The sequence below is a fragment of the Meles meles genome, chromosome X (assembly GCF_922984935.1).
Source record: "Meles meles chromosome X, mMelMel3.1 paternal haplotype, whole genome shotgun sequence".
NCBI lineage: Eukaryota > Metazoa > Chordata > Mammalia > Carnivora > Mustelidae > Meles > Meles meles.
Window position 1 is genome coordinate 104,918,418 of NC_060087.1, and position 15,313 is coordinate 104,933,730.

A 15,313-nucleotide genomic window follows, 5' to 3' on the forward strand; every position below is an offset into this window, starting at 1 on the left:
CACACACCACCACACAGATATGAGGCTGAACATACCACTCATTGTGACCCATTCACCTTTCAAGAGGTGTCATTTAGAAGGTACCTGGTTTGTGACAGAGTCTCAAGGAAAAATAAAAAGAGGCCCATATGAACCATAAGAGACTATGAACTCTGAAAAACAACCTGAGGGTTTTGAAGGGTCGGGGTGGGAGGTTGGGGGAACAGGTGGTGGGTAATAGGGAGGGCACGTATTGCATGGAGCACTGGGTGTTGTGCAAAAACAATGAATACTGTTACGCTGAAAAAAATAAATTAATTAATTTTTTTTTAAAAAAGAGGCCCATATATAGGGCCTTCTACTCTCAAATCAAAAATCTTTGATTGGGAAACTCTCCTGGCTTAAAGCAAGAATATACACTGCCCCGTAGAACTTTCCACATTTTTTCAAAGCTTTTTTGCAATGTATCTCCTTTGAACTTCAGAGGTAGGTAGGGTGAATAACATTTTCTCTATTACATAGATGAGAAGCAGACATAAGAAGGTTAAATAACTTGCCTGAGACCACATGATTCAGATTTCTCAGTTTCTTTAGATCTTATTTGAAAAAGAGCTAGACCCATTTTACATACTGGTTCTGGAAGGATGCATTTGGAAAAGCAGCAATATACTGTTACACCACAGTACATATGCCCTGCCCCCGTCATCTCCCCTGCTTTCAAAAGGTATGGCTAATGACCTTTACTTTGGGCTTGGGCATTTCTCTTTCCCCCTTCCCCACTCTGTTTCCTGAAAGAACAATTAAGATCCATCTGGGACTAATTATAGCAATTCTTGAATTTGAACTTGCAACCATTACCCAATTGAGGTCACTTATTTTAAATTAACTTGCCTGGTCAGGACATAGGTTTGGTATCTTCAGAGCCCAGTGCAGAGAGACACCAGCTTACTCAGACTTTTAATTAACTAGCTAAATAACCTGGACTGTGACAAACTGCCTCTGATTTGATGGACTCATTCATCTGCATGCAGACAAGGATCAAAATACATTATCAGAGCTTCAGGGACTGAGTCCTAGAAACCTTTTGCACAGTCTCTTATTCAAGGCTATGAGCCTCTTCCCTTTGGTTCCCCCTAATTATTTTTTCTGTGCTTTTGTTCTGATTATCCAGCATTCATCACAAGTGCAGCTCACGATGAAACAATGACAACCCATGTTGTACGCTGAGAAGGAATCAAAAATTGGAGTTGGGATCATATGAACCAGGCCCACAGCTTTGAGAAATAATTAGGGGAAACTAAAGGGAAATTCCCAGGATGCCCCACAACAAAGGAGAATTTCCAAAGATTCATGCCATAATTGCTCCCTCCTTAGGTAATAATACATAATAACAGTATGTCCTTAGTCTTTGTTGTATTAAGCTCATAGTGGGAGCTGATCATCCCACAGTCATAATATAGTTCTTATGATCACTAATCATTAGTAGAGCTGCAGTCACCCAGTGACTGGGCTCTGGATTCAGACAGATCAGGCTCCATCATTTTCTGCCTGTGAGGCCTCGGGCAAATTACCCAGCTTCTCTGGGCTTCGGTTTCCTGACATGGAAGATGAAATTAATACTAGTAGCTACCTTCAAGAGTTGTGGTGAGGATCCGATTAGGTAAAGCATGTGAAAAATCAGTTTCCACCATGCCATGTACATGGTAAATGCTCAATAAATGTGAGCTTATGTTTGTCTTCTGTTCTGTCCCACCACCAGGCCTTAGTCCAAGGCATCTTCCCACGAGGGATATTCCTCTTCCTTCTCTCTGCCAGCAACAGTCCCCTGCCCCCGATCATTCAAAATCCAGTCTACAAGGCATCTTCCTCTCCAAGAGAGAGCCTTCCCTGTGTCTGAACTTGTTCAATGCCCATCCCCTCAATACACTTTTCTCAATTTTATATTACTTTAAATGGCACCTTCTTCTACCACTTCCTAAGCAATCTGGACTTTTCTCCAAGGTGTATTTAAGCCTTCCATGTTTGAAACATCTATTAAGCATCACCTTGGTGCCAAACACTGGGGCTCTGTGCTGTGGGGTACATGAGATGATAAAGACATAGGGATGGGAGAGAGGAAAGCAATATTAGTTGAATCCCTTTAAATCTCACATGCTCTGCTAGAAACTTCAAATGCATTTCTTCAGTTAGGCCTCACAATAACCTTATGAGGTAGGTGCCATTATGATTCCTATTTTAGATGTGGAAACTGAGGTTCAGAGAGGTAAAATGACTTCCCAAGGCCACTTGGCTAACGAAGAGGAAGAACTGGTGCCTTAGGTCAGTCTGACTCCAGGGTCCACTCCCACCACCATGATGCTCTCCTGATTACCTCATGTTTTGTTTTGTTTTGTTTTGTTTTTCCATCCGTTGCAATGATGCATGGCAAAGCAATATGTAAACTTTAGGATGTGTGACTTAAGGAACATGGCAGTTGTAACAGGCGCTGGGGATGTCCTACCCATGGCCCCTTGGCACTAGCCTTTGTTACCCACTCCAGCAGCTTCCTATTCTAAGCACGTGTTATTCTCCACTGGAAGCCTTTCTCCCAGCCTAAGAGTGAGACAAGTCAGAAGTTTTGGGCAGGGGGCACCTGGGTGGCTCAGTCAGTTAAGCATCTGCCTTTGGCTTGGGTCATGATCTTGGGGTCCTGGGATTAAACCCCATGTTGGACTCCCTGTTCAGGACAGAGTCTGCTTCTCTCTCTCTCTCCCTCTGCTCCTCCCCCAGCTCCTGCTTGCTCATTCACTCACTCTCTCTCTCTCTCTCTGAAATAAGTAAGTAAAATTTTTAAAAAAGAAGCAGCAGCAGCCCTGGGAAGGAATTAATATTTCTGATGGAAGTTATCAGCCAACAGTGAATGGGGAGTGAAGGACAAAGGCTCCAGTTTCCCAGCCCTCACATACCACTCTCAGAGGTACTCAGAGCTAACCTGCTCAGGAATGCCCCTGGACTTGCTTCTTTACCTTTGCTGTCTCATTTCCTCACTTCCTTACCAAAGCTTCCTGGAATCCCAACTACTGGCCCTCGAATCTTTGTCTCAAGAGTCCACCTCTGGTGCAGTCCTGTCTAAAACAAGAATCTGTCAGAGATTCCTCCTTTGGCTCCAGTCCCAGGAGTCTGAGTAAGTGTCTTCATGCTGCCCACCCCTTCCTCCCTTCCCATGGAAGTTTCTGAAAAAAGCACCCTATAAGCCCATTGTCTCCCTTCTTATCCCCTTTCATGAGAATCCCATAATTGAAGATCTTGTTAGCTTTTCAAAGTGCATTTACTACCATATGGAAAGATAGTTCTAGACTTCAGTGTGCATCAGAATCAACTGAGTGTCAAAAGCAGACTACCTGGCCCTGACCCAGACTTTCTGAATCAGACTCTCCAGAGATGTGCCCAGGTGCCTGCATTTTCATACATTCTCTGGGTTATCCCCCACGACATACACTTTGAGAAATACTGTCTTAAGACCTTCCTATAGCCTGGATCTCCAAAGAATGTGAATGATGTTCCTCGTGTTCTCTCTGTCCCCAAGCCCTCTGTGGAATCAAATGGGAAAGCCTAGATTTGTTCTGCCTCCTTGCTCCTGAAATGCAGCGTGGATAAAGCCAAGGACCCGTTGTTTCTGTCAGTGTGGGGCAGCCCGAGACTCCCGGGCAAGTGTCCACCATGCAGAGGAGAGATCTGTCTTACAGACTCTACCAAATTTCTGCTCTCACCTTTCTCCCTGTCTACTGCCAACCCCCATTCTTTCTCCTGTACTACAACACTGTGATGACTACACCTGCTCAGTTCAGTAATGGCCTGTGTGTGCTTCTTTGTCTCTGGGCAGAACACTGCCCCACCTCCAGCTCCCCCCACACATCTTCTCAACCATTATTTCTGTGTAGTTTGGATTTCTGGTCCTAATCAACATTGGGGGCAAGAGAGGAGACGGTGGTGGCGGAAGACAGTGTGGGTTACTTTGTTGTTGGTTTACCCCCTCCCCAATTACTGTCATTTATTCACCCTCCATTCAAATGCCTGAACCCTGCATGCAATCTTCAGCTCCTTCCTTGCACCTCCAGCCCCGTGCTGTCCTGACCAGTGGCTCCAGTACCCCTCTGCACCAAATTCTGATGCCTCTCCATCTCCCTTACCCCACAGCAGCAGGGAACCACTTTGATACATTTTGAGAATAAGGGACATGAAATCAGGGAAGCCTTCATGGAAGAGGCTGCATATGAGCAGGCCTTGAAGGACAGATGTGATTTCTGTGGAAAAGGATGGTGGGAGGGAGCATTACCATAGGAATAAGGAAGGGAAAACACAACAAATATGGGGTAAGCATCAGGCACTATGTTAAGAATAATGGGTATTAAGGAGGGCACGTGATGTGATCAACACTGGGTATTATAAGCAACTAATGAATCATTGAGAACACTACATCAAAAACTAATGATGTACTATATATTGCCTAACTGAACATAATTAAAAAAAAGAACCATAGGTACATTATTTCATTTATTCCTTGATGCAACTCTATGAAGTAGGTACTAATGACAGTCTATTTAAGATGAGTATACTGAAACACAGTTTAAGTTAATTGCTTAAAGCTACACAGCTATGAAAGGGCAAAGTAGGGAGTCTAACCCAGGCAGTCTACCCTGCGCTCTTGACCACCCAACTCAACTTCCTATCAACTAATATGTTCTCTGTTTTACAGATGGAAAACTGAATCTGAGAGGTTAAGTAACTCACCCATGGTTACACAGCTTGTAACTGGCAAAGCCGGAACACATTGCCCTTAGTAGATCCCATTGTATTTACCACATAACCACTTAGACCCCTTCTAACTTAACTTTTTCAACCAATCATTTCAATCACAATTTCTTCTGGAGCCAACCCTGGCTGCCATCACAACAAATGCCTATATTGGCCTAAATAAAAATCTCTCTTCTAGTGTGTAAGCACTGTAAAACAGTGAGGCTCTTCTGAAATCAAGAGAAATAGCGTCTGAAAGACATCACTCTTTGTTTTCAAAATAGCATCCTCTTTAAGTTACCTGTTTGTCAGATTTCCACTTATAAAAACCACAGGAAAAAATTGTTCAGGTATTTAGTTTGGAGACAAAGCACTTTCTATCTCAAGTGGGTTATGAGTTAATCATGCTCTCCTCAGTTGTACCTTGTACATTTTTCTGTCCTCATACTTCTCCCGCTGGGTTGTAATTGTCTGTTAATTTGTCAGTCTTTCTTCCTCTGGCGTTGAGATCCTCCAGGCTTGGGACCAGGTTTTGGTGACCTCTGTCTCCCCAGCATCTGGCCCCAGGATTGGCACAGAGCAGGCACTCAAAAAATGTCCATTAGAAGAAGAGATGAATGAAATGTGGTTAAGTGAGGTAACTCTTCCATCCACTAGGGACATCAATCCATATTCCTTTTAAGTCCAGTGGTATGTGGGTGCGCTATGCAGGTAAACTGGCTCTCAAGGGGGAAAAGCCCTGATTTATCATGTTGGCTGATGTCTGTAGTGTAAATACTCCTACCATGGCTGATTTCAAGTTACTAATGGCTTAATAACTGGCTCACAAAATTCCCTTCAGAAGCCCCCTGTTTTGGGCTGAACCTCTGTAATTGTGCCTGGAGTGCTTGAACTGTTATCAAGTCAGTGGGATCAGAAAGGTAGATAAGCTCTCAGAGTGGGGAAGATAATGCCAAATTCAAACAGCAAGTGTGAAAGACCAAAGAAAACCAAACATTTGAGAATTAGGAGAATTCTATGTTTGGCCTGCCATGAATGAAGTCTCTATCATTTGTCATCCATTGCCAAATAGAGAGAGAATTCAATGACATGGATCTTAGAAGAGGGAGAAATCTGCCACTCTCCTAAAAAAACAAAGACCCCCAAAACATACTGGGTTTCTGAGATCTATTTCCTTTTATTGGAAAATATAAATTTGTTCACTTGCTTCCTTCAACAATCAGAAAATCTCACAGATTGGGGTATCAAATGCTAGAAGCATTGAACAAACAGAAGCTTTATTCACAGAAGCATAATTAGGGAATTCTAAGGAGAACATCTCATTCTCCATGTCCCCAAACCAAATGTTCCTTCCTCTCTCCTCCCAACATGGAGGCTCCATCATTCTGGACTGAACCTGAGTTTCTAATACTCTACCCAGCCAGCCATAGCTCAATTTTGCGCACTGTATGGAGCTAATGCGTAAATGGCAGGATCTGAATCCAGAACCATCTGGCTCTTTCTAGTACATCACCTTTAATAAATACCATTTTTTCCCAGGCTTTAAGGGTGATTCAGATCACATCTATAAAGAAAACATAAACACTATAAGATGTCATTTTAGGTGTACTACTAGCGTTGTTGATGCTGATAAAGACCTAAAGATTGGAAAATGTGACTTGTGGGGGAATGAAAGAAGTCCTGCATTATTCCACATATCCCCAAGTGGTTACAGTTGGAAACAACACATATTTGAGTGACTATTCAGCTGTATGCCAGATGTTGTCATTCCTTTTTTTTTAGTCCAAATAATGAAAAAAAAATTTACAAGGAATGTGTCCACTGGCACTCTCAAGCCTTCTATTACCACCTATATAGTTCTCCAAGTACATCTTAGGAATCCAGGATTATAGTGCTTTGGGCCCAAATGATTTAGGAAAATCTACAAAGAAAAAGGGTACCTTTTGATATTTAGAATAAAGTTATAAATATTAAAGCCAAAGTTGTAAGTGTGAACATAAGTGACAGTAAATTTTATAAAAGAATACATGAAGAATGCCGGTATTAATAAGTATTGTTTAGGGACACCTGGGTGGTTTAGCCTGTTAAGCATCTGACTCCTTGTTTCAACTCAGGTCACCATCTCAAGATCGTGAGATAGAGCCCCACGTTGGGTTCACTTTTAGCATGGAGTGTGCTTGAGATTGTCTCTCCCTCTGCCTCTGCCCCTACACCTTCAAATAAATAAATAAATCTGTTCTTAAAAAATGAAAAGTAAAAATATACTGGAAAATAAATTATCACTAATTTAGGAGGATAGTGAAAACAAGTTCAGAGAGACTACAAAAGTCATACATATGAGTATGTTGAAGAGAAACTAATGTCCTTTTTACGTATTATTCTAGGCTGAATACTAATTAAAATTACCCTACCTCACCTACCTGAAAAAACATCTAGAATATTTCCAAATATAAATAGGGTACTGTGAAAGATCTTCCAGATGAAGTACTCCAAGAAAAGGCACAGTGTTTGGAAACACATCATTTTGCAGGAAGTTCCGGTGAATGTCCCAGTGTTTTAAGTATTCATTATTGGCTCAAAGCTGCTGGACTTCCTGGGGAAGGCAGTACATGTAAATCGCCTTAGTAGATGTTTTGCAGAGTTTACAGATTTGTCATTTGTACCCAGTTCCAGGCATTATTTGTTACCTCCAAAATACTGTCCATCATTTTGCTCCGTTACAAAACTCATGAACCTTTGAAAGTAGGTAGGGATACTCAAGATTTGAACCACAAGGCAAATTAACCTTATTTTATCAGGACAGGGAGACACAATCTACATTCTCTTTGCTAAAGATGTGACAGCATTAAGGCATTATTTCCCACCATCCCTTGCAGTATACCACAGGATTTTCATTGACATCTGGATGAATATATTTTATTTCCATACAGTTGCATTTATTTTCTTGTATGTAGTTTTATGGATATTATTGCTTTAGACATGGCTAAATTTAAGAAAAGGAGTAGATATAAAGATAAATATGAAGTAAATAATAGTACTGCAGTATGTGGATAGGACACAAATAGAAGTCTTTGAGGGAATGAAATTTGAGATATACTGTTTCTGGGTTAATACAAAGAGGTATACCCCCCCAAGGTCAACATGCACTGAAATGGTCCCTTATCCACAGGAGTGAGAATAATCTGTTGCTCCTTTAACTTACTCGTGGCCATGTATTGCCTATCATTTGTACATTCTCTTTGCCTCTCCTGCTGTTTAGCGTTAAATCTTCTGTATATTCTATTCAGTCATAGTGAATGCACTATTAAAGTCTGGGAAGTGAAACCTCCCAAAGACGTGTTCTTTGGTGAAATCCTTGTCCTCTAATCCTCACATCCTGGCATTTTATTTGATGCTTTATTCAATTGCCTTCTCTCTGCATAAGCTTCTCCTCTAGACAGCATAAGTGCTGATGAGATTTTTCGGTTATACTCCGAATTTTCCTTCTTTATGAAAGCTTCAACCCATCTTTCTCCATTGGCACCACCCCGACCTCCACTGCCATTGGGCTGACTTTGGGATGGGTGATTGGCTCTCCTCTGCCTCACTAATCCAGCACACTTATTCAAGTCAAATGACTGCAATATGAAGCACTCACTGTCTTTCAGTTAAAGGAGAGCATGTGTGTGCAGATTGAGATTATTACAAAATAATTCTAACAGAATTGACTTCTGATATATGTTTACTAAGACTAAAGCAATTTAGTATCTTGAGGTTTTCATTCAAGAAAATGAATGCCTTTTATCATATCTGATGGAAGATTTCTTCTGGGAAGTGTGGCATATTCTGAGGCTGATTTTTGGAGCATACCACTATTTAACTCCCAGCACAGCTGAAAGTAGATAGGTTGCCATAGGACAACATATCTTTTTATAACTATAAAAAAAAAGAAAGCAGAAATGGAAGGGGGTACTGAAAAATGTTTTCCCTTTAAACATAAGGAATTTGGGTTTTTCCTTAAAGAGAAAATACCTATCCAATAGGTAAACCGGGCAAATTCAAACCGGGAACCTCCCTCATTTCTCTCCCTAGCCCCCCAGACTTCTCAGGGTACCTAAATTGAAGAGAAGCAGATTAAGGTGAGTGGCAAGGCATGTTCTGTACTCAAAGCAAGATCAATCTTTATACATAGATCCTTTTTTGGAACCAATGTAGAAAATCCAAACATGGAGATACTTAGGTCTGCAAATAACCTAATCTGCATACCAGATGGATCTAAGGGGAAAAAAATCATAGACACTTTTCCACATACACATTTTTTTTTTAATGCAAGCATAGAAAAACAGATGCTTTTGCTCCCAAAGGGTCTGTGGGCCTCTCTCAAGTAGTCTTATGGAGCAATTTAATTTCAAATTTCTAAAATTATGAAAATGTCTAGATTGAGCATTAGATTGAAAAAGAAATGGCCTCTTACATAGAAAGCCAACTGAGCACTTTCTGGATTATTTTTATCTATTCAGTGAAACCCAGCCTCCAATGTCACAGATAAGCAGATGGGGGAGTCAATAAGGGAACATTTCCCCCAAATGGGTAGCCATGATTCATCGGTTGTTTTAACAAATAATTTAATGCTCGGCTATATGCTCAACTCAGTGAGTTAGTATGGAAGAGCTGTTTTCGTCTGCAAACAAAACTGTTGTTTAAGTTTCAGTGAATAGGGATCGTGGCATTTTGTTCTTTCAGATCCTATTTCTGAGGCTAAAAATAAATTTCCTTAAAACAATGAATTTTATCTACATTTGACATATCTCTCCTTTTTACATTTATCATATCCGCCATCATACCTCTCCATCCATCATCTCCAACAAATCTTACAAAGGCACAGTGAATATGGTATAAGGATTTTGAAACTTGGTATTTCCTCCTTAAATTTCACAGTAGACCATTAAGACAGCTTTTCTACTTGAAGTTCTGAAACTAATTCAGAAAGAGCTATTATAATTACTGTAAAAGCAAAGTTGAATATTCTCTTGGTTACCAGAGTCATTAAATAGCTCAGGGTACAATTTATGCCTTGTTCATCTACAGCAGATGGCAAGAATCAAGATTGAGGACTAACTGCACAAGAATCACTCCCATTAACTAGTTCTTTTGTGCATTGTATCACACACAGCCCTCCCATCCCACCCTCCCTCCCACAAGCCCTGCACCAAAAATGCAAAACAGGGAAAGACCCAGAGCATTTAAAACAGGACACTTTTTGCAGCGAGGCCTCAGTTAGCTCACATTGGTAGGATGACTGCTGCCTCACGGAAGTAAGATTTCAAGGTATCACAGTATCAGAGTGCACTCTGTTAAATATCAGGACTGGGAACATTTCTGTTAGAAATCTACTGCAAAGGTATCATGTGGGGGTTTTTTTGTTTGTTTTTTTTTTCAGCAGAAATTACCAACACAACCAACCAGACCCTGATGACTCAGGCATTGACAACAGCATACATGATGATACTGTGCAGGAGTACGATGTTGTTTGCTATCTCCTTTAAGTCAGCCTGTCACTTCCTTTGATGTTAACGTGCCTCTTTCTAATATTACACCCTCCCTCTATACACACCCTTCCTAATTTGCAGCTTTTCTTTGACTGTGAAGTGCAAAACCAAGATTGGTAAGAACTCTATGCTAACTAAGAGTTAAGAAGGCGCTAGAAGTAAGGATGAGGAAATAATTAGGGCCTTGGAGGCAGCAGCTCGGTGATACCTAAAGATTCCTATCATTAGATAATTTTCCCATCCCTTCCAGTTTAAGCTAAGTTTTGTGAGGTGATAATATGAGACAGCTACCATCAGATAAATGAGTTTCTTCTGAACAAACTACCTGGGCAGGGACGGAAGCAGATATTCCAATAGCTTCAAGTGTTTATGAACCTAAAACACAATGTCTTAGGGAATGACCCCCTCCCCGCCCTGCCCAGGGTTATTTAACCTCTTGTGATTACATGAGGCAAGTCCCACCCCAAGTGTAGATGTTTTTCACTTTGATCTTGACAACACTGAAGAGACAGGAAGGACCAGGTTCATCATCCCAGATTACAGATAAGGAAATGGAGGCAGGAGTACGTTGAGTGATTTGCCCATAAACAAGCAGTGAGTACATGACAAGGTTGGGCTCCTGGGCTCTCATTCAGGACTTTTCTCCCAACACTGATGTTTCTTTTCCCCAAACACAGAGGGGAGCACCTCCCCTCTGCTCAAAAAGACACTAAGCCCTTCCTCTGGTGAGAAAGATCCCATTTCTTTTGGGCTTGCTGCTTTATTTCTCTAAGTTCTGCCAGCCGCCCTCAGGAATGTCACTCATTTTTCTGGCAGAACTCAAAACCCTCTGCTTTTATTATGTTGAGGGTTGTCAGTGAATTAAAAATGCAACAAATGTATGGTCCCAACTTGCCATCCAGAGTTAACAAATGTCACCAATAAGGAGGTTTCTCGCAGCGAACACTGAAGAATACATCCCAGCAGATACCTAATAGCTCATTTTGTGTCGTGGCAGTGTGAGAAATCACTTGCTCAAGACATTCATTAACCTTTCATTTCCTCCATAAATAATCAGTCAGAAATGTGGCTCATATTTTAAATTAATCGAAAACAGCGCTCTCTCTCTCTCTCTCTCTCTCTCGTTCTCTCTCTCTCTCTCTCTCTCTCTCTGCCCATGAATGACTGGAAAGCTTCTAATGCCAGCGTGATAAGGATGTTTAAATATGTGGTTCCACTCTTCTGAGCCAGTTTAAACCTTATCTTCTCCAGGAAACCTCTATCCATTCCAGCAGACCTTAGATACCTCTTTTTCTTCTTCTCCAAGAACCTAGAACAATTTTTGATGTTTGACATTTAGTGCATATTAACAAACCATGTAATGTACTGCCAAGAATATGGGTTCTAGAGGCAGACAGATTCAGGTTCTAATTCCAGCTTTACTACTTCTGAGCTGTGTGGCCTTGGGCATATTACTTAAACTCTCTTTAGGGGCGCCTGGGTGGCCCAGTCATTAAACATCTGCCTTCAGCTCGGGTCATGATCCCAGGGTCCTGGGATGGAGTCCCACATCAGGCTCTCGGCTCATCGGAAAGCCTGCTTCTCCCTTTCCCTCTCCCACTCCCCCTGCTTGTGTTGCTGCTCTTGCTGTCTCTTTCTCTGTCAAATAAATAAATAAAATCTTAAAAAAAAAAAACCTCTCTCTAGCTGAGATTCCTCTTTAGAAAATGAAACTAATAATACTTAATCTGTTAAATTGTTCTAGGGATTAAATACATATAAAGTACCTAGCACACTGTCTAACATATACTAGGCACTCAATTAAGGGCAATTGTTTTTACTGCTATTACAGCCATTTATATACAGTTCTGGTTTGATACATAAGCAATTTTGCTATCTTGTCAAGTTGTTTTTATTTTATCTTTTTTAAATATTTTATTTATTTATTTAGAGAGAGAGAGAGAGTGGGGAAGGGGCAGAAGGAGAGAGAATCTCAAGCAGACTCCCCACTGAGCAAGGAGCCCAACACAGGGCTTAATCCCCACATCCCCGAGATCACAACAAGAGCCGAAATCAAGAGTCAGATGCTCAACTGACTGAACCCAGGCACCCCCTCAAGTTGTTTTTAAACTCTTTGATAGCTGTGTCCATGGTGGTATTAGCATCAGACCTGGAACAAAACTGGGTTCCACTTCCAGTTGTATCTTTACCCTCTATGCGATCCCCCTCCTGGTTCCCACTCCCTGCATTCAGTACTATACTTTGTCCATAATCAGTACTTAATAAAGTGACATTTTATAAAATCCTTAATTAACCGGAATTTGCCCTACTTAGCTATCTGAAAAAAAGCTTATGTGAGGTATTTAGTCAAAAACTTGCGACTGACAACTTTCACCTTACTTACACATTTTGAAAAAACAAATGCATTTTGTGAACTGTACGGTTTAGAATTAATACAGTGTTATTCATGAAACTTATAAGAATGATGACCCCAAGGCAGGGTTTCTCCACCTCAGGTGTTACTGACATTTTTTACCAGACAATTATCTGTTGTGGGGGCCTGCACTGTAGGATGTTTAGCAGCATCCCTGGCCTCTACTCACTAGATACTAGTCACCTTTCCAGATGTGACAACCAAATATGCTTCCAGGCGGTTCCAAATGTCCCCTAGGGGACAACCCCCTCCCCCCTGCCCTGCGGCCTTTCATCCAGCACCAAAAGCTGTACAGATGGTCACAAATCTTTCCTATTAAGGGAAGAAAAAGAAGGTAAGCATTTTAGAAAAGTTTAAAAGCAATCCCGATTAATCTGAAAATCCCATTAACCCCATTCCCAGAGTGTTCTATTCCCTAATCATTCCAGATAACAACAACAAAAATGTACTGCACATTCTATTTTCTAATTTGTATTCCACATTCAGCCCATTTTCCATCTCAGCAGCTGAGTACAGAATCCAGTTCATGGGTGGGGGGATCATCAGCTTCATGGCTTCTGCCATCTGTTTTAAGAGACAATGATGCTACTGACCTGGAAGTTTAGAGAGCTCTTCCTCCCTTGTTTTTGACACTTTTAACTTTGATGTTACCAATTCTTCTTGTATTTTCTGCCTGAAATTGAAATGTGCAAAAAAAAAAAAAAAACTCTGGTCCTGTTAACTGTGATTTTACTATATACAAAAGACCTAACAATTTATTGATCATCTAAAAGCAATTAATGGGCGCCTTAATTGACTCAGTGGGTTAAAGCCTCTGCCTTCGGCTCAGGTCATGATCCCAGGGTCCTGGGATGGAGCCCCACATCGGGCTTTCTGCTCAGCAGGGAGCCTGCTTCCTCCTCTTTCTCTGTCTGCTTCTCTGCCTACTTGTGATCTCTGTCTGTCAAATCAATAAATAAAAATCTTTAAAAAATTAAAAAATTTTTTTAAAAAGTAATTCACTCTAGACCATTGATTGATTGTTGTACTTCCCATTGACGAGGCAGTTAAAAATGCCCTTTTTAAATAAGATATTTCTTGTTTCTTCTTTTGCAGGTTGTGATCCTGGGAAAACATTCAAGAGGTTATCACTACATGCTTGCTAACCTGGTAAGAACAAGCAGAGTTTTTGTTTCCCAGGGCAATATATTCTATGTAGTTTGTGTCATCTGTAATCATCCAAAAAAGAAATACACAAAGAACCTAACATGTTCTTTAGATGCTTGGCAAAATGAGTCAGTAAATGCCAAAACCTGAATGCAATAGCCTTGTTTTCAATTATGCTCTCTGTTTTAGCTGTGAGCTTCTATTCTCTCATTTAAAACATAGTAATTTGAGATGATTTTTCACCAACTCTTCTTAGATATGATTTGAATTTGAAATGTAAACCATTTGATCCAGGTTTGAAATATAACACAAGGGACAGGGGACACAGGAAACTGATTCTTTCCCCCATTTACCCAAGTAGACGTACACATCAGTACTGGGTTTGTCTTTCCAGAAGTAGACCACTACCAAATCTTTCCAAATCAGATGCCAGAAGGAGCTTGGAACATAAAACATCAAGGGACCCTGTCAAAGTGGACAGCCACCTCTATACTAATAATATAATAAATAAATATATAATAAAACACAACTTCAATCTTTTCCTTCATATTTCCCATGTCTTTAAAACCCATGACCTCTAGAAGCTAGTATTAAATTTAGGTTAGTTTATAGTTCTTTCTCCAAAAAGACAATTGTTTTAAGAATTAACTAAATGGCTTCTAAATCAGGAATATCTGTTTGGCAGAGGTTTTGAATAATACTATCTCCCCAAAATGAAAGAGGAATGTTAAATTATCACTGTGATACTAAGAATCTATTACATTATTACATAACATGAGTTCTAACCCTGATCTTGTTTCATTAGCACAACAGAATGATAATCATTATGGAGCTCTTACACCAAAAGAATAGCAACAAAGGTGAAAGATTATTATAATTATATTCTTAGATTTCTTAAAGAAAAAATCTTATTTGTTTTAATGATTAAATTTCTTTTAATGAGAAAGGAAATGTTACTTAAACCTCTTTTAGGAAGTGTGTTTTCCAACACTTTATGAGATGATGATTAAACGTACTGCTTTGAAATGTAGTCTGCCTCTTCTCCAATAAATTGCTCAAATTGGAGGACTTCAGACCATTTGGGGGATAAATGTATTGACTCTTTTAGGAGGAGAAATCTTGATTCTTCATTTACTTCTAAATACATTCAATTTGGTTTTTTTAGGCAACCAATAAGTAAAGGATGTTTGCTGACTCATTGGAAGTTAGACCAGGGCTTGGCAGGAAACATGGATGTCACAGCAAGGCAGCTGAGGGCAGTTACTGATGGGTTTTTACCATTTTTTTTCTGATCAATAAGTATTTTGTTTTCCTTCCTTCCTTCCTTCCTTCCTTCCTTCCTTCCTTTTCCTTCTCCTTCTCTTTTGCCTTATACATCCCAGGGTTCACCCATCACTGACAGTATATAAGATGACTTTACATAGTGCACACATAAACTTTTTTTATTATGATGCTTATGTATCATTTATTGTGT

The 15,313-nt window shown here is 40.3% G+C and overlaps 1 protein-coding gene across 5 annotated transcripts in view; it reads left to right on the plus strand.

Moving 5' to 3' along the window:
- GRIA3 (glutamate ionotropic receptor AMPA type subunit 3) overlaps positions 1–15,313 on the plus strand; it is a 291,350-nt gene that overhangs the window by 163,657 nt on the left and 112,380 nt on the right. For all 5 annotated transcript variants that reach the window (XM_045995279.1, XM_045995280.1, XM_045995278.1 and 2 more), the window contains one exon: positions 13,789–13,842. In XM_045995279.1, coding sequence (XP_045851235.1) covers positions 13,789–13,842 — 54 coding nt within the window. The remainder of the gene's footprint in view (positions 1–13,788; positions 13,843–15,313) is intronic.